The 27,324-nt window shown below is 38.1% G+C and overlaps 1 protein-coding gene across 3 annotated transcripts; it reads right to left on the bottom strand.

Annotated features, from left to right (window-relative positions):
* Positions 1-7,513: 7,513 nt before the first annotated feature.
* LOC128620022 (solute carrier family 46 member 3) lies at positions 7,514-27,312 on the bottom strand. 3 transcript variants are annotated; one of them, XM_053644634.1, is made up of 6 exons: positions 27,146-27,312; positions 23,249-23,454; positions 20,393-21,260; positions 17,985-18,068; positions 16,875-17,031; positions 7,514-7,975 (listed from the first exon to the last, which is right to left on the bottom strand). In XM_053644634.1, exons 2-6 carry the CDS (start codon positions 23,435-23,437, stop codon positions 7,879-7,881), a joined length of 1,395 nt encoding a protein of 464 aa, XP_053500609.1. In that variant the 5' UTR covers positions 23,438-23,454; positions 27,146-27,312; the 3' UTR covers positions 7,514-7,878. The 3 variants fall into 3 exon arrangements, with proteins under 3 accessions (XP_053500609.1, XP_053500610.1, XP_053500608.1); XM_053644635.1 differs by lacking the exon at positions 27,146-27,312 and adding an exon at positions 25,354-25,418; XM_053644633.1 differs by lacking the exon at positions 27,146-27,312 and adding an exon at positions 23,627-23,852.
* Positions 27,313-27,324: the final 12 nt, after the last annotated feature.

Genomic DNA, 27,324 nt, shown 5'->3' with positions numbered 1-27,324 from the left:
TTTAAAAATCATAAAAGTTATGAAAAGTAATTTAAAAAGTACAAAAACACAAAAGCAAAAAAAAATCTATCAATCTATCTATATATCAAAAACAGATCATAGATTAGGTTATATATAAACAGATTTTATATAGAATCATTATACCTGGTCTCCTCCAATACGGGGGTGGGGGGCGTGCCACATGATAGGGGAGGCTTGGGGGGGCTGTAGTTTAAAAAGTTGAGAACCTCTGTTATAGCACATGTCTTTGGACTGGGGTGGAAACTGGAGTATGTGGAAGAAACCCTCAAGGCACAGGGAGGCCATGCAAACTCCACGCACACGGGGCGATTGAAACCCCCAACCTCGGAGGTGTGAGGCAAACATGCTAACCACTAAGCATTCTTATACAGTTGTACAATGCTTGCTTCAAATAAAGCACTTTCTTTACTAACTGTATTCTTAATTAGTCTCATAAATGTTGGGCACCACATGAATAACAGTAATATGCTCAGGTCTTTGTGCTTTAACATTTTCCCAAGAAGGAAACTATTTTTCAGGTAAGTAGAATCTTTTTTGTGTTTTGTAAATATCTTAAATACTGTTGCCATTAATCCCACACTGTCAATCTTCTGAAATCTGATATGCTAGCTACCAAGCTTAGAATTGGTAACTATTAATCATGCTAACTGAAAGTCAAATATAAAAAGAACTAGCATATTTTGGTTTAATTTGCACATAAAATTAACACTTAATTCAAAATGTTCTCCAGATGAGATAAAGTACTTTTGTCAAAATATGACTTTGATGATTAATTCAGAGCTGTGATTTTGAAGGCAGGCAGAGGATACTACTGAGCAAATGAGTGTCACATAATAACATATATATTACAGTATTTGTGGACATATAAATTATAAGTACAAAGTGTAAAAATAAAAAGTGAAGTCAAAATGTCTCTGAGGACCCCTAGTGTCTGGCTGCAGTAGAATTTTTAAGCCCACCCATTCCTATGTTAGTGAATGGAACAAAAGCCAAACTTACATCCATCCATCCATCTTCTATACCGCTTATCCTTCATTCAGGGTCATGGGGAAACCTGGAGCCTATCCCAGCATAGAGCACAAGGCGGGGTACATCCTGGACAGGGTGCCAGTCCATTGCAGGGCACACTCACATACACATTCACACACTATGGACACTTTGGACATGCCAATCAACATACCATGCATGTCTTTGGACTGGGGGAGGAAACCAGAGTACCCCGAGGAAACCCCTGCAGCACGGGGAGAACATGCAAACTCCACACACACAGGGCCACAGTGGGAATAGAACCTCCGACCCTGGAGTTGTGAGGCAAACGTGCTAACCACTAAGCCACCGTGTGCCCCGCCAAACTTACAGTGCTGTGAAAACGTATCTGATTTCTTTGGTTTTTGTGTATATTTCACTACTAGATCTTAAAACGAAATACAAATAAAACAAAGGCAACCTGAGTAAACACAAAATACAGTTTTTATTATTTTTTTTTTCATTGAAGCAAAAAAGGTTATCCAACACCTATCACTGTGCCATCAGTGTCACAGTGATAGGTGTCATCAATGTCATCAATGTGAAAACTAATTGTCCCCTTAAATTTAAAACCTAGTTGTGCCACCTTTAGCAGCAATAACTGCAAACAAACACTTCCAATAACTGGAGATCAGTCATTACTTCTAGGACTAGGATTTACTCCTGTGCTTTGGATCATTGTCTTGCTGCATAATCCAGTTGCGCTTGAGTTTCAACTTACGGACTGAAGACCAGACATTCTCCTTTAGGATTTTCTGGTAGAGAGCAGAATTCATGTTTCCTTAAATTATTACAAGTTGCCCAGGCAACTTGAAGCACCAAAGCATCCCCACACCATCACATCCCCACCACCATGATTGACTGTAGGTATGATGTTCTTTTTGTGGAATTCTGTGTTGGGTTTATGCCAGATGTAACGGGACCCCTGTCTTCCAAACAATTCCACTATCAACTCATCAGTCCACAGAACATTCTCCCAAAAGGTTTAAGGATCATCAAGGTGTGTTTTGGCAAAATACAGATGAGCCTTAATGTTCTTCTGGGTTAGTAGTGGTTTTCACCTCACCACACTTCCATGGATGCCATTTTTCCCAGTGTCTTTCTGATAGTGGAGTTATGAACAGTGACCTTTATTGATGCAAGAGAGGCCTGTAGGTCCTTTGATGTTGACCTTGGCTCTTTTGTGACTTGCTGGATGAGACATTGCTGTGCTCTTTCAGGAATTTTGGAAGGTTGGCCACTTCTGGGAAGGTTCACTACTGTGCAGAGTTTTTCCATTTGGAGATAATGGCTCTCACTGTGGTTCTTTGGAGTCCCAGAACTTTTGAAATAATTTTGTAACCCTTCCCAGACTGATGTACTTCAATCACCTTCTTCCTCATCATTTCTGGAATTTCTTTTGCAGTTGCAAAAGTTCTATTTAAGTGCTGATTTGATTGAACAGGATTAGCAGTAATCTGACCTGGTTGTGTCTAGTCCAGCTGAACCCCATTATGAATGCAGTTTCATAGATTTGGGGAATTAGCAACTGTGGGGGCAAATACATTTTCACATAGGCCCAGTTGGTATGGATAACTTTTTTTGCTCCAATAAGTAACATTATCATTTAAAAACTGTATTTTGCGTTTACTCAGGTTGCCTTTGTTTTATCTTAGATATAGTTTTCATTTCTGAAACAATTTCGTATGAGAGATACACAAAAGCATAAGAAATCAGGATGGGGCAAATACTTTTTCACAACACTGCATGTATTAAGTTACATCTCCACAAATAATTTTCTGTAATAGTGTTCTGTCATTTTTACAAGTTCAGTTGACCTTGATATCAGTGTTGTAATTTTGTAGGTTAATAACATTGTGCTGGTTTTGTTTGCTTTGGTCCACCTTAGTTTGGATCTGGAATTGTACAGATCTTTGAGCAGTGGCCTGAAGACCTCTTCAGAGCTGACCAAGGCCTACAATCTAAATGCTAAAAGTTTTGCTTGAATTTTACTATATAAAACCAATTTTAATGATGATATAATAGGGTTAATATAATCTCTGGAGGCACTGTGGTGAAGCAGGTATCATTGCTTCCTCATAGATCCAGGGTCCCCAGTTTGATCCTGAGCATGAGAGTTTCTCTGCATGTTCTCCCCGTGTACACATGGTTTCCTCTCGGTTTCCTCCCACCTTCCACCAACATGCTGGTTGGTTGATTTTCTCTTAATTGCCCCTAGGTATGAATTTGTGCATGCGTACTGTCCTGCAGTAAACTGGTGTCCACTACATGGTGTATTCCTGCCTTACAACCAGTATTCCCAGGATAGGCTCAAGTTCCATCAATTTCAATTAAATTCTAGCCATATACAATTTTTGTTGTATACTGTAGTATATTTATTTGTACAGCTTATATACAGAAATCCAGATATAAAAAATTTATTTTAATTTATCCCTAATGAGCAAGCCAGAGGCATCAATAGGAAGAACCCTTGAGAGGACCCTGACTCAGATAGTGTGATTATAAATAATTTACCTTCTATAACTGTATACTATAAAGTCAAACACTGTTAAGTGTATTAAAAAGAACTTGAGCAACATTAGAGTTTTAAGTTTCAGTTTCTGGTATTCAACAGAAGTTATCAACTGTTCAATGATGGACACTTGAGTGCAAATTGTTCTTAGCCATTCCTGAAAGAACATAAACATCAACCATCTTAAGGGTGTCTGTGTGGTACCTTCCACAGTAAACGCATGGTGATGTGTAGGCTATCCATACAGGGCTTCAGCAGGAGTGGGTGATTTTCAGGTGAGCGAGGCTCCAAGCAGAAGTAGGTCCACTGGGTCTGGAGGGCAGAAGGAGTCAGGATCACTGGTGTCTCAGGAGTAATGTGCAGAGAGAGAAGGGGGGGGGGGGACACCACAACCCTGAACACCACCATAACCCTGACCAATATAAGGCATTTACTAAAAAGGAATTAATTAATGAATCATCTTGAACTGCATAAACCCAATGTAAGCATCAAGCATGGCACAACTACCCCCTACCCCAGTAAACTAGTATTAATGTGTAGTGTGTGGGCACTCACTAACAGCTGTGCCCTGTTTAATGATGTGCCCCTCTGCTCTGGGCCTGCCTGCTATTAATGCTGCTGGGGTAGTGTGTGTGTGGGTGTGAAACCTATATGGCAGATGAGAGAGCAAACCACAAGCAAAGAGTGTGTGTGAGCGAGCTAGTAAATGAGAATGGTAGAGTTAGAGTGTACTTGAAAGAGAGAGCATGAAAGAACAAAGCAGTCCCCCACAGCGCTGTGGTGCCGAGTCAGCTGCGAGGTGGAACACAAAGAAGCCCACCGTCCTCGGAGTTTAGATCCTGTATACTCCACACACTCAGACGGCTCCATGCATTCATGCATTACTGCTTCTGAACTTTCTCATCAAGCCCAGGGGAGGCTGGGAGTGACACAACAGAGGGCCTTGGTTTCAGGTAGTAATCATGCATCACACCAAATCATCTTAATACAGCTGATCTTATCTCCACAGACAGAACGATCCAAGTTACTCTTAACTCCAATCTCATATTGTGCATTCTCTCTGAAGGCATAACAGCTATTGTACACATTCAGAGTCTGATGCGTTACTTTGGTAAACATTAAGGGCAGTAAATCAGACATAGATCTTGTGTGTTGTTTTGTCAGGTGCAGCAGGAGTGTTTAAATGTCATCATGGTGGTGATGGTGAAGAAGCCTTTTGTTCTGATACACCAAAGATCTGGAACACATTACCAATAACATTCGTCATACTCCATCTCTCAGTGATTTTAAACAGCTAAAGCATGTTTTTTCACTTTAGCTTGTAATTAACTTTTATTATTTGCCTTACTCTCGGTGGCATGTTACTTTACTTTTATGCTATTGTAATGTGATTCGATTTTTTATGGTTTTTTTACAAATATTTTGTTGTTTTCCTCTTTCCGTCACTATTACAATTTTTTGTTCAAAAAAGTTCAAACAAGTGACCACACCCGAGAGATGCAAATATTTACCCTTCATCAACCTGGATCTGTGGAAATCTATCATTAGACTAATGATGACAGCTCTATGCAGCAAGTTGTGAACCGTAAAATCCAGCTGAATTTCAAAATCAAGATCTGTAAGCTTCCAATATAAAAGTTCAACTTTTTAATGTAGCACACCCATAACCCACTATTATTTTTCAGGTCACAATCTACCAGTTGAGAAATGTGTTTTAAAAAAAAACAAAAAAAACAAATCATTAATAAAAACAAGCAATTATAGATGTATTTTAGGGAACAGTGGTGAAGATGCTTCACCAGGCCACATGGTTCATGATGTGCTAGTTTACGCACACACTGGCATCTAGTGGCCATTAAGAAAAGAGTATATTTTGAATAAAGCACAATTGACAGTCAGTGGCAAACACCCTTTATTCATATATGGGGGGAAAAATCATTATCCACCTTTTCTCACAGTGAAATTCCTTACTTACAAACCAACTGTAAACACACAACACATAACAGTGGTGATACCCAGTCACACTGCAGTGTGTAAAATTAAGACTGGGCAATATGACAACAATCATTATCATGGTAACGTATGGCAGAGTACACTTTTCTGAGATATCTAATTTATCACAATCTTTTATCTTTTACTATCTTTAAAATAGCAAACACAAACTCTGATCGGAAGCAGAAGATTTTATGTTAAAACATGCTGATACTGAACCTTTGAAATGGTAAACATTTTTTGCTTTACATTTATTAGAATTCTTTTGGCCCCTTTCAATTTAAAGTAATTAACATCGTTGTGTCTCCAGTTGTTTTCCTATAAATCATGATACATTTCGTTTATTGTAGAAATGTCTTCTACAGTGAGTATCATGATATGATGTTTTTGTCATATCAATTGCCCATATGTAAAATGCAGGTAACATAAGCCCATTAGGAGAGTATCAATGCAATATGTGCTTAACAGAAGACCATTAGAAAAAAACATTCTATGAGCTGGATAATGAAAGAACAGCACCTGTAAATGAGTTGACAATTTCAACCTTCAGACTAACAAGAATAATTTTTTTATTATGACCAAAATGACAGCATTTTAATGCAGGGGTGTCAAATTCATTTTAAGTAACAGACCACTTAACACCAGGGGTCCAGTGAGCCAGACCACAAAAATCAGTTCAGTGGACCAACAAGACCTCAACAACTCCTCTTAAACATGTTCACTTATCAGCATTTATCTGAAACCTATCTTTAAAATGCACTAAAACTATCACCTACAAAAAAAATAAAGAATTTTTTTAAATTACAAATTTTGGTTTGACCATATTTTTTTATATATATATATATATATTTTAGTTCCTTGCATAAGTATTTACCCTCTTTGATATGGACTTAATTTGAATCTCATGTCATGAATCTACACAAAATACAAAAAAATAAAAATAAACAATATAGCTAGCAAAATTGTTTACAAATAATAATAAAAAAAAAACTTAAGTTGTAATTGCATAAGTATCCAGGTATTCAGAGCCATAGGTACCATGTCTAGCTTTTTAGCTAATACAGAATTACAGATCATTAGCACATTTGATCCATAGCTGTGTTTATTGTCCGGAGTATATTCCTCTTTTGCCCCCTAGTGGAATAACTAGCACTTTTTTCTCAAATCTTTCAATTCAATTAATTAAAGAATTTAATATGGAATCTTTTATATTTTAATACAGAATATTAATTCTAAATTTATTTGGTGGGCTTGAATAGCATCTTTATAGTGCTGGCCTAGGCATGTATGTTTGACACCTATGCTCTAATGTCTATTTTTGACCTATTGAAACACAGCCAAGCCATCTGTGGGGGAGAAAACAAACAAACAAAACACGACGACACACCGATTGAGCCAGATTGTAGGTAGTAAAATCGGAAACGTGCAGGTTGAAATCAAGACGAAAGATCCTGAAATGACTTGTAACAGAATGAGTAATGCTTCACCTTCACTTCTTAGAAAAACAGTATAAAAACGTCCATTAGCAAAGCAGTTTTAAAAGCTTCTTCCTTTCAGACAGAAGAAAAAGTAGAAAGGTTTGACAATACCAGGACACTTAATCCCATACCTTTGCACTGTATTGGAATGGCCTACTTCTGATATCGCCTTACTGAAAATGTCAATCATATAAAGGCAGTTCATAACACCCGGAATCTAATAATCTAATGATAATCAGCTTATTTCTAATGTTTTTATTCTCTTGTAGAATGCTGCTACATTATATATATATATATATAAAAAATATATATATATATATATATATATATATATATATATATATATATATATATAAAATATATATATAAAATATATATATATAAAATATATATATATATATATATATATATATATATATATATATATATATATATATATATATATATATAAATTTAAAGAAAATCTTATATTTGTTATTGTATATTGTATTTTTGAAAAGAAAAAAAGAACCCATACAGTAATTTTAAATACATGTTTCACTAATAAAATCCTTCTGCAAACATAGTTTGCAAAGAACTAAAAATACATTTCCTCAGAAATGTAAAGTATAACATGACCTTGAGTACCCTTACTAAGCATATTTATATCTTCCCTTCTCAGCATTTTTTTTTTGTAAATACCCTTCCTAAGCATTTTCACATATAATCGTTAAAGCATTACTTTTGTAATATTTAAAGTGCCAAAGTAAAATTGGTTTAAAATACACTGCTCACAACTCCAAATACACACAGTTGCCCCAAGGCACACAGTTGCAGACAGAGTGGTGAGAAGCATCTTCCCTTTTTTTTTTAGACTACAGGTGTGTAGTCCGTTTCTGGAGTTTCCTCTTCTGGCAAGAGACTCTCACTTTCGTTGGTATTTTCTAGTCCAAAGAATCGAAGCATGCTGAAAAAGATGAAGCGAAACATTAGTGAAACTTACATATGTAAGTAATTCAACTAACATGTTGCTCATCAGGCTGGAAAAGGTTACAAAACCATCTCTAAAGAATTTGGACTCCACCAATCCACAGTCAGACAGATTGTGTACAAATGGAGGAAATTCAAGACCATTGTTACACTCCCCAGGAGTGCTCAACCAACAAAGATCACTCCAAGATCAAGATGTGCAATAGTCCACAAGGTCACAAAGGAACCCAGGGTAATTTCTAAGCAACTAAAGGCCTCTCTCACATTGGCTAATGTTGATGTTCATGAGTCCACCATCAGGAGAACATGTGCTCCTCCAAAAGGAACATTGTTGCCCGTCTGTAGTTTGCTAAAGATCATGTGGACAAGCCAGAAGGTTAATGGAAAAAATGTTTTGTGTATGGATGAGATCAAAATAAAACTTTTTTTTTTTATTTAAATGAGAAGTGTTATATTTGGAGAAAGGTAAACACTGCATTCCAGCATAAGAATCGTATCCCATCTGTAAAACATGGTGGTGGTAGTATAATGGTTTGAGTCGGTTTTGCTGTATCTGGGTCAGGATGGCTTGCTATCAATGATGGAAGAATGAATTAGAAATTATACCAGTGAATTCTAAAGGAAAATGTCAGGACATCTGTCCATGAACTGAATCTCAAGAAAAAGTGGGTCATCGATAAGTAAATGACCAAGAATAAAATTCGCTCATTTGTTTGATAATGTTTGATACAGAAGTATAGAAAATTCGAAAGGGTTCACAAACTTTCAAGCAGCACTGTAAATCTAAACACTGTAAATGATACACACTGTCACTAATTAGTACTTTTATTTGGGAGGGAAGCCACCAAGGGTTCGTAAATCTCTATTGCAGAAATGTAGACTTAGTGGAGGACTTGCATTACCCAATTTTCAATTCTATTACTGGGCTGCGCACATCCATAAACTTTGCTACTGGGTTAAATCTCCTGGATCTTCTTAGTCTAAATTGGAACTATCTTCTTGTAGGGAATCCTCTTTACCTGCTTTACTCTATTCCTCTCTACCTACAAAACTCTCCCTATATACTGATAATCTAGTTGTTCTCAACACACTTAAGACTTGGTATCAATTTAGACGGCACTTTAAATTTTTAGGTGCATCCTCTTTGGGTCCTTTAGTCAACAGCCATCTATTTCCTCCATCGTGTTTTGACTCCACATTCAATTCAATTCAATTTTATTTGTATAGCGCTTTTTACAATAGACATTGTCTCAAAGCAGCTTTACAGAAATATCAACATGGTATACAGATATTAAAGGTGCGAATTTATCCCAACTGAGCAAGCCACTGAGTGGCGACGGTGGCAAGGAAAAACTCCCTAAGATGTTTTAAGAGGAAGAAACCTTGAGAGGAACCCGACTCAGAAGGGAACCCATCCTCATCTGGGTAACAACAGATAGTGTGAAAAAGTTCATTATGGATTTATATGAAGTCTGTATGGCCTTAGGAGCAGCCGTAGTCCCAGCAGTCTGGAATTAAAGAAGAATTGAGCTCCATCCAGAGGCAGAAAGAATCTGGATCTCTAGTATCTCCATAAATTCGTGTGGGGCTCGGCGAAAGGAGTGGTACATTCTCAGTGTGGTATGACAAGGGTATTAAACAAGTTAGAAATCTGTATGCCGATGGTGTCTTTGATAGCTTTGCCAATCTGTCATCTACTTATGACCTCCCTGTGACGCATTTCTTTTCGGCATTTTCAAATTTGGAATTTTGTTTCTAGATGTTTTTCTGATCTCCCCTCTGCGCCTCCTGAACAGGCTTGGGAAAGCTTGTTTCCAAACAATCCACATCAGAGAGGAATGATTTCTAGGATATATGATTTTATTCTGGCGTTAGGTAGTGAGTCGAGTACCAAAATTAGGAATGCGTGGGAAACGGAGTTAGGAGTACAGATAAGTGAGGAGTGTTGGGAACATGCAATAGGGAGGGTACAGTCTACCACTTCTTGTGCTCGTCTTGGACTTATCCAGTTCAAAGTTTTACACAGAGTCCATCTGTCCAAGTCGAGACTTTCTGCAATATATACGGACGTAGAGGACAAGTGTGATAAATTTCATGGCTCTCCCTGCCATCTTGGCAGTTTTTCTTTTGCCCTGATCTCCATGGTTTTTGGTCTGGTTTTTTTTACCATCATGTCCACTATTCTTAGGGTAGATTTAAAGCCTTGCCCATTGATTGCTGTATTTGGGATTCCTGACGCCTCAGTTCCACTGAACTCGATACAAAAGGATGTTATCGCTTTCACATCCCTTATAGCAAGACGTTCCCTACTGTTGCATTGGAAGTCTGCTAAATACCCATCTATCTCCCAGTGGCTAAAGGACGTGATGTTTTTTCTAAAACTCGAGAAAATAAGGTATACGATGAGGGGTTGTACGGACAAGTTTTTTTTTTATATAAATGGCATCCCTTTATTGTATACTTTATGGAGTTACAGACACTTCCCACTTAAATTTTTGTGCCTGTTGTTGGGTTTTTACAATATCTATATAACCAGCGACAGTTATTGGGTAGCCATGATGAGCCGGGGGGGCGGATTTGTTTTTGGTGTTTGTACTTTTAATTTCGTTTTCCTTTGTTAGTATAAAAAGAAAAAAAAAAAAAAAACTGAACGATTTCTGCTGTGTGTTGCTTGGTTTGTTTTTTCTTCTCAATGAAATATTTGGGAAAGGGAAGGGAAAAAAAAAAGAAATGTTCAGCAGGAATGTTCAGCAGGAATGTTCAGCAGGAATGAAACTGGAGGTTGTTTGTTTGAGCTGAAATAAAAATATAAGTGGAAAAAAAAATTATACACACTGTCTAAACATCATCTCATTTCCGATTGAAAACGTATAGTTTTTCAAATCATTTATCATTATCACTGCTAAATGACCAATAACATCTTCAATGCAGTATAAATCCAATGCGAACAGACCAATTACATCAGAACCCCCCCCCCCCCCCCCACACACACACACACCCCAACCATACATCTGACTGAGAACCACAAAGGAGGTGAACCTAGTGACCTTTACAATAAAACTTAATCTTACAAAACATTTCATAATACAACAGCCCTAGGCTTTAATGCCAACAAAAAAGAGGAAATCAATAACGGTCAAAATGTAATCAGTTTAAAGTTCCGCAAACCCGTATACAAATCAAGTTCAAAAGCTTTTGTACGGTGCAAACAGCATTTATTTCAACTCAGCGTGGCTGTATTCATTTCAACTGGATAGGATTCATTTAATTTCAACTTTGTCACTAAACATATATAAAGGAAACAGAATGTGTGCAGCGCCACAGCAAGCTCAAGGTCCTCGTCTGGTCGGCATGTGTTTATTTGCACATGTATGAGAGTCCAATCGGTTCAAGTAAACAGGACTTGTTTTTTTCCTAGTTTTGTGAGCACTTACCAAATTATAGTGATTTAATCCAAAACAAAAAAACCTAAAATACACTTTGGGTTTTAGTCATATATTTACATGAATTAATTTAGTAATCTTAAAGCATTTAAGTAATTCTAATAATTTCCTTTTTTGTGTAAAAATCTGATTTGTTTGTGTTATACTTACTGAACCACTGAATAATTTTTTTCCCCAGACTAAAGAAGAAAATTGTAAATGATAGTGTTGAAAGTTTCAAAAGAACTGGCAAAATATTCCATTAATGTGCAGTGATGTATTCTTGCTCGAACATATGTTCTTGTACCCAAGAACTGCTGCTATAATCACAAAGACTGTCCTGTGCTTATTCAAAAGACTCCTATTCCCAATATCCAATATACTGAACATCCTTTCAACACATTGAGTATTTTTAACTTTACAGAATACAGTTGAGAAGAATTATCAACCAGAAGAGGATGGGTTCACGTTTGAGTATGGGTCCTCTCCGCGATTCTTCCTCATGGTGTTTCAGGGAGATTTTCTTTGCCACTTGGCTTAACATCTGTATTTCTGTAAAGCTGCTTGGTGACAATGTCTATTGTTAAAAAGTGGTATACAAATAAAACTGAACTGAAGGTCTTCTCCAGCTATTAGTTTCATAGTTAATCATAATAATCTGTCACACAGGGTGATTGTGTGACTAAAATGGCTGTGCTTCATGTCCCAGCAGAACTCATGAGTTATAATATAATAGCCTTGTGTAAAACTAGGTGGAAATAACCCCATTTGTCACTTTCGTTTCTATTATGGTGACTAGAAACCTGCATCATAACAATGACATAACCATAATGTATCATGGTCATATGCAGTCATGAGTACAGGGACATATGCACGACAAGTTACCATGGAAACAGCTGTTGTAATGTTATAATGGAGGTGGTATGGGGATCTAGAATATTATAGAATGCTATTTTAAGTATGAGGAAGTAAAATATGTAGAAAGCCCCTAGGCTGTTTGCATTCTTCCCTGCACCTCAACCACTGTTTCCTTGTTTTTAGGACACTTTGTTGGTCGTTATGCTACAGATCACATACTAGAAATCACAACTTGTATGACAAGCATTTTAGAATGCTGACATAGACCTAACAATAACATGTCATGATTGAACTGCTATACAACTGTCCATGACCACACATGACAGTATATGGCACCTGTAATGACAAGACTGACACAACCGTGTCATAACTATTTTATTGTGAGTCTGATAACATAAATTAATCATCGGTAAGTAGCTCTGGATAAGGGTGTCTACTAAACCCTGTAAATGTGAACATAAATCAGTGTAGTACTACTACAGTACTACTGATTATGCCTCATACAAACCAGTATTATTTTTGGACTTTGACATTTGGGATACAAGATATTACAAATATATAAATATGGCGCACTAGATAGTTGCTTTTACACTCAATGTACTTCTAAAAGATCATCACTAATAATCTTTTTTGATAATATTTACACAGCGTTGTTTTAATGAGGAAGTATATTTCTAGCAAACTCATTCCAGATCAAAACAGCAGTGTTTAACTGTGACTCAGTCAATTTTTTTTTACTCAGCATGTTAACAATAAATAAATAAATAAATAAATAAATACTACCCCCAGTTCTGAACAAAACAAGCCTTTTCAAAAAAGAAGAAGAAAAATTATCATGCATTCCACAGCGCTGTTAAATTCTCTAATTTGACTGGTCTGAAAGTGTTGATTAATTGGTCTGGCAATAGACGGCTTTAATTTACATTATATGTTTATATTAATACATGACATGTAATACAGTATCTCACAAAAGTGAGTACACCCCTCACATTTTTGTAAATATTTGATTATACCTTTTCATGTGAAAACACTGAAGAAATGACACTTTGCTACAATGTAAAGTAGTGAGTGTACAGCTTGTGTAACAGTATAATTTGCCGTCCCCTCAAAATAACTCAACACACAGCCATTAATGTCTAAACCGCTGGCAAAAAAGTGAGTACACCCCAAGTGAAAATGTCCAAATTGGGCCCAATTAGCCATTTTCCCTCCCCGGTGTCATGTGACTTGTTCGTGTTACAAGGTCTCAGGTGTGAATGGGAAGCAGGTGTGTTAAATTTGGCGTCATCGCTCTCACACTCCCTCATACTGGTCACTGGAAGTTCAACATGGCACCTCATGGCAAAGAACTCTCTGAGGATCTGAAAAAAAGAATTGCTGCTCTACATAAAGATGGCCTAGGCTATAAGAAGATTGCCAAGACCCTGACACTGAGCTGCAGCACGGTGGCCAAGACCATACAGCGGTTTAACAGGACAGGTTCCACTCAGAACAGGCCTCGCCATGGTCGACCAAAGAAGTTGATTGCACGTGCTCAGCCTCACATCCAGAGGTTGTCTTTGGGAAATAGACGTATGAGTGCTGCCAGCATTGCTGCAGAGGTTGAAGGGGTGGGGGGGTCAGCCTGTCAGTGCTCAGACCATACGCCGCACACTGCATCAAATTGGTCTGCATGGCTGTCCCAGAAGGAAGCCTCTTCTAAAGATGATGCACAAGAAAGCCCACAAACAGTTTGCTGAAGACAAACAGATTAAGGACATGGATTACTGGAACCATGTCCTGTGGTCTGATGAGACCAAGATAAACTTATTTGGTTCAGATGGCGTCAAGTGTGTGTGGCAGCAACCAGGTGAGGAGTACAAAGACAAGTGTGTCTTGCCTGCAGTCAAGCATGGTGGTGGGAGTGTCATGGTCTGGGGCTGCATGATTGCTGCCGGCACTGGGGAGCTACAGTTCATTGAGGGAACCATGAATGCCAACATGTACTGTGACATAGTGAGGCAGAGCATGGCTGCAGGGCAGTATTCCAGCATGATAACGACCCCAAACACACCTCCAAGATGACCACTGCCTTGCTAAAGAAGCTGAGGGTGAAGGTGATGGACTGGCCAAGCATGTCTCCAGACCTAAACCCTATTAAGCATCTGTGGGGCATCCTCAAATGGAAGGTGGAGGAGCACAAGGTCTCTAACATTCACCAGCTCCGTGATGTCGTCATGGAGGAGTGGAAGAAGACTCCAGTGGCAACCTGTGAAGCTCTGGTGAACTCCATGCCCAAGAGGGTTAAGGCAGCGCTGGAAAATAATGGTGGCCACACAAAATATTGACACTTTGGGCCCAATTTGGATATTTTCACTTAGGGGTGTACTGACTTTTGTTGCCAGCGGTTTAAACATTAATGGCTGTGTGTTGAGTTATTTTGAGGGGACAGCAAATTTACACTGTTATACAAGCTGTACACTCACTACTTTACATTGTAGCAAAGTGTCATTTCTTCAGTGTTGTCACAAAAAAAAAAGATATAATCAAATATTTACAAAAATGTGAGGGGTGTACTCACTTTTGTGAGATACTATACATTAGAGTATGTATTATACTATTTGTACTATATGTACATTATACTATACATTTCTATAGTGACAACTCATTCACAGCGACTATGGCAGATGATCTACATAATCTAACGCCAATAACCAGATTTTAAAAACCTGTTTTCAAAGAAAAACAATCTTTCATACAGTAAAGCGTTCTGTAAGGAGGTGTTTATGAAATGAGTCTTCAGTGTCAATATTCTGTAACAGTCATTCCTTTTTCTGCCATGGGAAAATCTTCAGCACAGAGGGCTTTGTACTTTCTGGCTTCTTGGTAACATGACATGATACTGGAAAGTGTGAAGTCCTCTGTCCTAAAGCTACAGTAATTTTGATCTATTAATTTCAAGAGAGAGGAAAAAAAGAGGGGGAACAACAGCTTATAATCTACAGTCCCTTCCAAACCTATTGGAACAAGAAAGCCAATTCAATTGTTTTTGCTGTAGACTGAAGACATTTGGGTTTGAGATCAAAAGATGAATATGAGAAGAGAGTTTAGAATTTCTAATTTTATTTCCTGGTATTTATATATTGATAAACAACATTGGAATAGCACATTTTGTATCAGACCACCCAATTTGTAGGCAAGCAAAAATATTGGGACATGTGACTGACAGGTGTTTCTTGTTACCCAATTGTGTCCTGTTAGATTGTTTAAACAATAAATAGCTCTGAACATGTACTCTTGGTTTTAGCCTGTCTGCATGGCTGCTTCTTGAACAGTCTCACTAATCTTTACTGAAGATGTAACTCATGAAGGTAACAGCAGAATGAATTCACAAGTTTACAGGAACATTTGGTCTTCAAATTTACAGAGAAATGCATCCAAATTCATTGGGAGGAACATCATGTAGCAAGACAATCATCCAAAACATGCTGCCAACACAACAAAGGACTTTATCAAGGGGACACATGGAAGGTTTTAGACTGCCCAAGTCAATCACCAGACCTTAACGAAACTAAGCATACATTTCACCTCCTGAAGAGGAGACTATAGGAAGAAACCCCCGAAACAAACAACTGAAAGAGGCTGTTGTAAAAGACTGGAAATCACAATCACAAAAGAAGAAACCAACAATTTGGCGAGGTCAGTAAGTCACCAGCATGATGCAGTTATTGCAAGCAAGGGATATGCAATCAAATATTAAGTGTTATTTACTTTAATTTACTTCAAGACTTATCTGCTATACTTTTTCCTCAACTAAATATTGGGTGGTCTGATACAAAAGGTTCTGTGTTTTATGTTGTTTAACACATCTAGATGTAAATACCAGGAAATAAAAGCTGAAATCCTAAACTCTCGTCTCATATCCATCTTTTTATCTCAAACCCAAATGAATTGGCCTTGCCATTCCAATAGTTTCAGAGGGGACTGTAAGTGAGAATTGGAACTTCTCATGGAAATTCCATATTAAATGTATAAAACTATATAAAAATAAAATTTTAAATCTTATTTATAAAAATCATGTTCATTAATAAATTTAAATTTAATCTTTCAAATTGTCATGGTGTAAGAGGAATATTTTCAGGCAGAAATGTCCCGTGAACCCAATTTTATGTACATATATGGGCTGTTTCAAACACTTGGCTTTCATGGTCTGCAAATGAAATTTTTAAATGAACAGCAGATGAGACGACGAAAGAAGCCTTGAAAAGCGACTGTTTTTGTTTCTGCTGTTTTAACCCTGGTTGCACATTAGAAGTCCAGTGGAGAGTTATCATAATTTCAGCACGATTTCCCAGTACTGGAATGAGCAATTGATTAGCTGGTCCTAGAGACATATTCATGTTGACACTACAAATGTGATGTGGCCATATGCGTCCCAGACCACCTCTGAATGTGGTTCGAGTGATCAGAACACAATGCATCTTCGAGTTGCATTTGACCCCATTCACACCTGTACTTAGTGCTGACCCCTTGATCTGATCACCCAGGACACATGTTAATGCCAGGTGTGAACAAGGCCTCTCTGTCCTATAGAAAATCATATGCCCACATGCTTACCCCAGCAGACTAATGGGAATGAGGCACAGTCCACCAGCCAGGAGGAAGGCAAAACCAGGGAACCAGGCTACTGTGGCAGCATAGATGCTGTTGAATACTGCATTTGCCATGGTAGTTGTTAGATTATCAATGGCGGTCACACAGGCAAAGAGTGCACCTTAAACAAGCAGAGAAAAAGAAATATCGACACTGTATTGCTCTTAATGCTCATATTATTTAAGAGATAATGCAATAATTGTGCCAATACCAGTGATGCATAATGGATCCAGTCCTGAGATACTGACTACTAACACAAACTCTAACACAAATCACTATAAAATGTGTGACTGAGAGGTTTAATAAGGTGTACTAAATCACAGAACATGGGCCTCCGAGACTGGGATTAGAAACCTCTGCAAAATAGTATTATTAGCTCTTTACAAAACCACAAACAGTCTCATATTTGCTTTATCTGTCTTTTTTCCCCCTTCTGTCAAAATTAAGAGGCAAACTTCTTAAAATCACTAATGGATATTTTTTTTGGCCTGAAGTTTAAAGTCCCCATGAAGTGCCTTGAAACATGCAATGATATTCAATGTGTTGACGTAATTGCCACTGAAACAGAAAGTCTGGGCGGAACTTATTGGTGGCTCCTCCCCCTTGTTACATAGCCAATAGCGCTTAGCTGAGCCGTACTTGACAATTTGTACCATGGATTTTTATAATGAAGCTGAAGTACAGAATAATTATGATTATAATGATAAATTATAAATGTTGATCTGTATTGGTGGGAGAGGGAGAGAGAGAGAGGTGGGGAGGGAGAGGGACTGTAAATTTTGAATGTATATATCTTCTAAATGTGGATTTTTGTCATTGTTTTAGAGCACACTAGTTTGTAGATAACTTTAAGGCTAACATATTCATACTAAATGCCACAAAACTTTTTTGATTTTCATGGGGATTTCATGGGGACTTTAAGCAGTGAGACTGGGAATTTAATGGCTATTTACAGCTGAGTGAATGTACATTCCTATGAAACAGCAGAAATGACAGGAGAGCACTTATGACATAGAAACTTGGCTGAGTAAGAGCTTTTAGATTCAAAAGAGTGGTTTAGGTGTTTAAACTTACCCTGCTCAGTCTTTGAGACCACCTTTGACATCATGGCACGCATGACAGGAAACGGCATGATAGCCAGGAGCATAGGAATCCTCACTAAAGAAAATCAAATTAACACACTTTAGTTTAATGTAAGCAAACATATCAAATTTGCAATCTACAAATTTGCACAGATCACTTAACCACAATTAAATCACATAGAGATAAAAGGTAGTCATTTGGAGTTTTGTGAGAAAGTTACATAAGAAACATTTACTTTGCTAGGTTTAGGTGGGTTTTAACTGAAACACTATCAATCATTTCTCAAGTTGGTAGCGATTCAACTGATTCCAGTGTAGAATTTTTTTGTAGTTATGCCATTATATGCTGCTTGTATGAACACGTAAACTTCCATAATAAAAATAAAGCTTAAATAGAAATATGAGTGCATGTTCTAATGAATTACTTTTACTTCCTGTAATGCTACTAAGTGCCACATGTGCATCACTCACAACAAAATGCAAGTGAACCTTAAGAATACTGGCCTTTTTAATATGGCCCCATAGTTCATTTTCACCGATTTGTTTCATTAATTGTCCATTTAAGCATATTCTCAGATCTGGTTCCAGTAGTCTTTGTGAGCTGTTATTTTGACAATCATCAAACCTACTTTGGAGGTAATGGAGGAATATGTGTAAAGTAATGTACTCTAAGCATCGGGAGATTAAAAGGAATTGAAAAAAGGAAGCCTGCACAGTAATCGGACACTCTGGTGTTTAACTGTGGTTGCAGATTGCTGGAAGTGTGTCACCAAAATGCACCAGAAAATAAGGACACAGTGCTGACGGAAATACAATAATATCTGTTTTTCGTTAAAATCATCATACAACTACACTATATGTCCAAAAGTTGGTGGACGCCTGACTATCACATCTATATGTGGGTCTTCCCCAAACTGTTGCCAGAAAGTTTAAAACACACAATTGTATAGGATGTCTCTATATGCTGTAGCATTTTGATTTCCCTTCACTGGAACTACAGGGCACAAACATGTTCCAGCATGACAATGCCCCTGTGCACAAAATGAGGGCCATAAATACATGATTTGCCAAGGTTGTAATGGAAAAACCTGAGTGGTCTGCACAAAGCCCCACTGAACATCTTTTGGATAAATTGGAACATCAACAGCACCCCTCCTTGTGAGACATCAGTGCCTGACCTCACTAACTCTCTTGTGGCTGAACGGACAAATCCATTGCAGCCATGCTGCAAAATCTAGTGGAAAGCCTTCCCAGAGGAGTAGAGGTTATAATAACAGCAAAGCTGGGACCAACTCCATGTTAATGCCCATGGTTTTGGAATGAGCACATGTGGGTGTGACGGTCAGGTGCCCACATAATTTTGGCCATATGGTGTACTGTGTGGCTTATACCAAGCTGAAATACAGTAAAACATGCAGGGACAGTGCCTCACTGGTATCAACATGGAATGTCAGCACATTTAGGAGAAAAAGTACATTTGAATCGTTGAGAGATAAGATATTGGTAAATCGATATGAGCGATTGATTGCTGATCAGCATTTCACTCCTGCTGTTTTTAACAACCATCTACATGAGTGGTGGTGAAAGTTACCAAACTGACCTGTTTTGAATAATTTATATCCAAAGAGCAGAAGTATATTATTTGAATGTTCACGAGGATAGAGGTATACTGCTTTTGAGGGATTTAAAAAAAAAAAATGCAAAGAAATGCAGAGACGTCACTTTGTGTTTGAAGCAGCTCAGTACATGTTGACGTGTGTTGAACACAACACTATAACTAATATATATATATATATATATATATATATATATATATATATATATATATATATATTAAGATATAAAAGACAACAGGGCATGCTGTTATGGGGAAAATAATCAATGATGAGGTGGTGAGATGCAACCTGACTCACAGCAGTTATTATTACCATTATTAATGTGTTACTACTATTTACCCTTACCACCCCAAAGATATATTAATACTTACTGTTATCACCCAAAGATTTTTTTGGTATTATTATTATTATTAGTAGTAGTAGTAATAGTAGTAGTATCCAATAGCTGCATGTCCTGAAGTGTTTTATTCCTCTAAATATCACAACAATTTGACAAGGATTAAAAATGAATGTTAAAGAACAGCAACGTCATGTTAGCAAGAAACCACAAAGCCCTCTGTCCTGAAAACTTTCCTGTTTTGGAAAACTTAGTTACATTTTTACCTCTGATTCGTACAAAGCGCTGACACAGATTTGTATTCAACTCAGATTGGGTATTCTTACTTGTTTGGATAAATACACCTGCCAAATTAATAAATATACAAAAATAGCTTTTTTAAAGTCACCCTGTTTGAATGTGTGCAGTCATAAGAAGATACTGTGATGAGTTCATTGGAATGTTTACCAAGAAACATCAGAAGTGTGGTCTTGATGAAGGCCATCATCACGAAGCCTATGAAAACAGACAATATCCCAATGAAGATGATGGTCGTGTCAGAGAGGCAGCGTGACAGCGCATACACGCCGACGAAGCTGACAGCAAACACAGCTGTGGAGAGAGCCGAGCCATAGCCAATGAGGATCTCGTTCCAGCACAGTGGTTCGTTCAGCTCGTAAAGCATGAACAAACTCAGGCCTCCAAAGTTCACAAAGCTGAATGAGCAGAAGATGATAATCAAGAGTACAAGCAGGTAGTTCCTCCTCCTGCTTCCCCGCACAAAGAGGCTGTAGATCCCAAGTGTAAGCTTCTTTAATGTATGAGTGTTAGTTTCACCATAAGCCACACTGTCAATCACCCTGCTTTCCTCCAGAATAAACAGTGCATAAACTAGATTGAGCAGATGAAACATGGCAGCGGTGAAAAAGGGCCAGTTAAATCCCGCTGAATTTATAAAGTAGCCTGTGGAGATCAAGGCTACGCCAGAGAGAAGTCCGAGCATCATGTCCAGCCCAGCCATGCGTAGCATCTTCTGCTTTCCATCCTCGAACAAGTCGGCCACGTAGGAGAAGCAGCCACCCAGGATCGTGCCTATACCACCGAAGAGGGAGCTGAGTATGGATGCTGCAATTAGCAGGTAGAGGTTAAGCTCAAAGATGGACACTACTAGGAAGCAGGTGCAGTAGACCAGAGAGCCTATGAGAGGGAGAATGATGGTGATTTTACGTCCACGCTGGTCGCTATAAGTCACCAGGACAAGGGTCACCAGGAGACTGGGGATCATGGAGAAAAGTTCTGAGTACATGGAGAACAGCGAGGTTGCTTTTTGCACTTCCTGAAAAAATATAAAAAAAAAAGTACAGCAACTGAAAAACAAATAATCACAAAGAGGAATGGTGCAAATCAGCCTAGAGGGCAAATACATGAGGCAGAAAGCAATGCTGCTGCAAGCCAACCACAAGGGTGTCCCTCATAGTGCATGAACAAACAGAAAGTGGAAAGAGGAAGCAGAATGCAGAAGTTAGTAGAAGAATTAATAATATTGTGGCAAATGCACTTTAACAGTCTAACAAAGCCTGCGCCATGTGCCTCGCCCTTAGCACACAGGACTTTTTAAAGGAAAAATCTACCATGAACGACTTTATAATTAACACATTGATTTTCTTCAGTGTTCAAGATTTACTTTGTAACAAAATTCCAAGTTAATCAATTTTCATCGACAAATTGGTTAATTTTTTTTTTTTACTTTAGTTAATGGTTTCCTACATTACACACAGTGCTGTTTGACTGCCTGCTAGTGGCACCAGAGACCTTACTTCATCAGTACCTAAAGAGACTGATGCAGCAGCACTTTGGTATTTGAGTCTGTCTATACTATGCTCAAACAATTAAGGTTCCAAAGCTTCAACTCTAACAATAATACCACTGGCAATGCCATCACGTTCGTCATCTTTTAGATCACTAAACGAGTCGAGTCTCTAACATAAAGCGGCTGTCACAATAGACTTTCAAGCATGCGAAATTTCTTCGGAGTCCACTGAGAATACTGTATGGATGGCAACCAGATATGACATCACACGCCAATGTTAAAATATACCATCTGTTCCTGTATGCTGAGACACCGCAATCCAGGCAACTTCTCTCTTGAAGGTGATTTTATTATTTTAAAGCTGTGTTGTATACAACGGGATGGTACAACCCAGCTATAATTCCTAAATCTTGGATTTTGTCGATCTTCTATTGGTCACACGTCTTCACGTGATACGAATTCCCAGGTCAGAGTTCACTTTGGAACTTTAGAACGCAGCTTTGGGTTTCCTGTCTCCAACATTCACATGTGTGGAGGCATGAATGGAGGACAATGGAACGAAAAGTTTAGTGTGACCACCCCTTAACTCAGCTACTTAGTGTCCTGAGAACTCTACCTTGGATTTCTCATCAACGTGACATTGAACGTCATTAGAAAAGTGAGAAAAGAAGTGCTTGTGATTTTGTTTGTAGGAGTTAACAGCGAAATCTGCTCATTAACCCTTATATTTAAAAATTGTTGGAAATTTTTCTCCTATTAAACACAATTGGCGCAGCACTAGCGATGTCCCCCAGTGACGTCAGCACAGCACACAACCTAACTTCTTACAGGAATAACAAAAATACCACCTCAACCAACACATTAACTCAAAAATCACATCACAAATATTTCAATCTAAACCTATCATGCTTTTTCAAATACTACCTTTCATGTAGTGTGTTATACAGCCGTTTGTGAATATAAAAAGTCTGTAAGTTTCAAAAATCACAGTGCACAACAAACGGAGTTATTGACTCCCAAAAGAAGGAACCAATTCTGAACACCTGAAAGGAGTCATCATTAATTCCAGATTTACTTCCTACATAAGCCTACTTAGGTTTGTAACAAAAAGCCCGGGTCTTGATTGGCTGCTCGCTGACAGTGGTAGACCAATCACAACAGACTGGGACATCTGACCAATCAGAGCAGAGTATGCGCTCTGAAAGGGAGGAGTTTAGAATGAATCCTTTAGAACGGATCATTTAATAAGTCGTTTGTGACACTGAGGGAAAAAAAGTAATGCTGAAATTTAAATTATGAGCACATTAAAGTGTTTTTTGACCTTGGACGCATGTAAATCTATTGTATGAGACCTCTAAAACAAAATTAGGCATGTTTCAAAACCATAATATGTGCGCATTAAAGTGTTTCAGGGAGGACTTTTTAAGTTCAATGGGTTAACCAATACAAAAGTTGACAATTACACACCCTGCGTTATGACAAAGGATTTATTCAGTGTATGACTAAAGACTCACTTCATGTTGGCTGGAATGGTTGCTGCTGTTCGTGTCGCACTGGGATGAAGTTCCGAGTACAGGGTAAGAGGTGTTGGTGATCTGCTGCCACAGACGGCGGTAAACATACTGCTGCACCAGAGGATACACCATAAAACTGGCAAACGCGTACACAGCGACCACCGGCTCCACCAAATACAAACCCTTCATTCCGCCAGACAACGTGGCTGGAACAGAAAAACAACAAGAAGTCACTTGCACATAACATTACGCTTCATCCGAAACCACAGAAGTATAGTCAATCCCGTGCCGGTGTATTATTAACAAACTAAATTTAATCACATAACTCCCTATTTGTACCATAAACCCCCCTTTCAAGCACACTAGGACAAAGTTTACCTCCGACGTATGATGAAGTAAACACAGTCAATATCGCGCATGTGTGATAAAGACCGACGGCAGATGAAATTATATTCGTGTGTGCATGTCCGATATGAACTGTTCCTGTTTCCAGTGCGTCCTGGTATCTGATTGGTCAATTCTCCAGAACACGATTGGTTATATTAATGGGCGGACCGAAGGGCTCCTTTGCTCCTGCTTTGCACGAGTCTGTTCAAAACCTGTCGGTTCCCAATCACCAAATTACAACTATCTAACCCAGTCTTATATGGGCTGCATGAGGTATGGAAGCATAGTGGAGCCAAAATTAAAAGTGAAATTGTAGTTTAATTAATTGATTAAGTAATTAATTAAACTGTTTAATGTAATTAAATTACTACCTGATATATAAATAATAATTTAGCATAACAATAATAATGATGATATCTATGTATGTATGTCTCTGTGTGTGTATTTGAGTGTGTGTGTGTGTGTGTGTGTATGTATATATATATATAGCGAGAGACAGAGATATTTTATCTATCTATCTATCTATCTATCTATCTATCTATATAATATCTATCTATTTATCTATCGAGCTTTATTACGTGGTTGTGTAATCAGCCCATCTGGGCGGGGCCATCTGTCAGTCAGACCATGGGGCGGGGTTATCTGTCAGTCATTTTTTCTGTGTTTTTTTTTTTCAAACATTTTTAGTGATCTATCATATAGACATGACCAAGGATCAGGTTTTGCTATCTTTTGCAACAAAAAAACAAAAAACAAAACAAAAACACAGGCAGTGGATCCACAAAACCTTTTAAATACTGATTAAACATAGGGCTCTGATCAGCTTCTCTGCTGCTTATACCATTTTTATATGCTGTTTCTAATTTTCTATTGTTCTGGTTCATAATAATAATATTAATAGTAATAATTACTATTAAATAAAAAAATACAAAAAAATTAATAAGTCAGTGACTTAAAAAAAAAAGATACATAAATGTTTTTGTCAAATCACAAGAATATGTATACATTGTTTGTTGTGGCCCCGCGACCCTGAAGGATAAACAGTATAGAAAATGGATGGATGGATATTTCTTGTGGTGTAGGTCTGTATTAACTTCTTTTCGTTTTCCTTATTTCTTTGTGTGACGTGCATATGATGATGAATGGTCGTGTAGATTTCAGAGACACCGGTCGAGAGAAACATGAGCTAAAGCAGCTGCTGCCCCCTAGTGTACCGTGATGGTACTGCAGGAGGCTCTTGACAGCTCAAGCGTTCAGGTTTGTGTTTACATTTTGTAATGAAATCAGTTATTCATCATTTATATCTAGTCGTAGTTACCTTAAACATAAACAAATTCTTCTAGAGCGTTTACACTAAAGATAGTATTTTCAGCATCTGTCTGTACAATGTTGTCTATGTGTATCCTTCAGTATCTCTGCATTCAAAACAACCGGAGACGGAGAAAGATATGTCCTACAGTCTGATACCACTAATAGGAATAAGAAGATAATGGTACAATAAAGAAATAAATAAACAGGCTAATAGGAAAATAAACAACTAGTAGCCTACAAGCTGTGATTAGTGAAGAATATGCACGCATCTCTGCTTGCCTGTCGGACATCTCGGTCTGGATGAGGGAACACCATCTTAAGCTTAACCTGGCAAAATCTGAGCTTCTCGTCATCCCAGCCTGTCCCTCAATCAACCAGAACCTCACTGTACAGCTCAGCTCACTCACACTCATGCCAACCAGGACGGCCAGGAACCTTGGGGTGATTCTTGATGACAGCTTGACCTTTACAGACCACATCTCAACAACTGCAAGGTCCTGTAGGTTCATCCTGTACAACATAAAGAAAATCAGACCCTACCTCACCAAACAGGCTACACAGATACTGGTCCAGGCTCTTGCTATCTCTAAACTGGACTACTGCAACTCACTGCTTTCAGGCCTCCCAGCCAGCTCTATCAAACCCCTTCAGATGATTCAGAATGCTGCAGCGCGCCTCATCTTCAACCAGCCCAAGAGAACCCATGTCACACCCCTCTTCATCTCCCTCCACTGGCTTCCTGTAGCTGCCCACATCAAATTCAAGGCCTTGATGCTCACCTACAAGACTGCTGTCAGGAACAGCACCCTACTACCTCAACTCTCTCCTGAAGGCCTACGTTCCCTCACGGAATCTGCGATCGATTAGCGACCGACACTTAGTAGTTCCCACTCAGCGTGGCGCAAGGTCCCTTTCCAGAACCTTCACACTAACTGTTCCTCAGTGGTGGAATGAACTTCCAATCTCAATCCGGACCGCAGAATCTCTCACCGTCTTCAAAAAACAGCTAAAGACCCACCTCTTACGTGAACACTTAACCAACTCATAATAAATAAATAAATAAAATAAAATAAAATAAAATAAAATAAAAAACCCTTAAATATATTTGCACTTTCCACCTCTACTCTGTGCACTTTGCTTCTTCTGGAACTCAATTAATGGATCTTGTATGGTAGCACTACTTGTATTGTTCTCTGCTAGATATATCGCTTTGCTTGTACTTTTCTCATTTGTTAGTCGCTTTGGATAAAAGCGTCTGCTAAGTGAATAAATGTAAATGAAATGTAATATCAGTAAAGAATCTCATGGCTGAGTCTGCAATGCCTCCCTGCTGTCACTGTGCCACCTAGAAAGAGTAGCCAGAAACAAACAAACAAAATATACAATAAAGTTTGATAACTCGATAAATACAGGCAAATAAGTATAAAATCACATTTGCATGTATTTACCAATTTATTGATCTGTGAATTATTGTATATTGAAGATTGTGTGTTTGTTTTAGCCTATGTCAATTTATGAACAGCAAACTTCCCTTCACACAGCAACAGTGAAGTTAATGTTAAGAAAACAGAAAAAAGAGAGAAAAAAAGGAAAGAACGCATATAACAACAACAACAACAACAACAACAACAATAATAATAATAATAATACAGATTTTGCATGTTGAAATAATATTTTCCCATGATTATTTGCATTTCAATCTAGAGTTATGTACATTATGTACAGTATGTCTTGAGGATTTCTCCTGTCGTTTTTTCACGCTGCTGTTTGGAAATACTTGGTAGCCCTACTACGCAATAAAAACAGGATAAATGGTTCTATTATTATTATTATTATTATTATTATTATTGTTGTTGTTGTTGTTGTTGTTATAAGATTCGACAGCTAACCTTCTGTGGGCGGAAATGACGCCTTTTTACGGTCTTTTAAAAAAAGTGGGAAAAAGTGGGAGGGGTTTATTTAGTTAGATACCCCTCCCAGACCCTGGTGTTGGGAATTCCGGCTCTTTTGGTTTAGTTCATGAACGAGTCTATAGGCTGAAACCGGACACATTCTTGACTAATTCTTGCCTAGGATTTTTCATGAAATCTTACTCTACCTTCCAAATAACAAACTGACTTTTCAAGAAGAAGATTAATTTCCATTTATGTTGATAATCACCTCCTCTAATACACTTAAATGCGTACAGTACATACATACACCAATAAGCAGCAGATCTTCTGTGTCACGCTGCCTCATACACACAGTTCAGATGTTGAAAAGGGGTTTCCGTCGAAGTAATTCGATCAAATTACACTTCTAGAGTAACAGCATTGTCTACGTCTATTAAAAAACAAAACACCAAGCAGCTCATATATGCGATTCGGTTCTCGACGTAT

This window comes from Ictalurus furcatus, chromosome 16 (genome assembly GCF_023375685.1).
Source record: "Ictalurus furcatus strain D&B chromosome 16, Billie_1.0, whole genome shotgun sequence".
Taxonomy (NCBI): domain Eukaryota; kingdom Metazoa; phylum Chordata; class Actinopteri; order Siluriformes; family Ictaluridae; genus Ictalurus; species Ictalurus furcatus.
The sequence above is the reverse complement of the archived record's forward strand: the minus strand, read 5'-3'. Positions and strand labels throughout refer to the sequence as shown.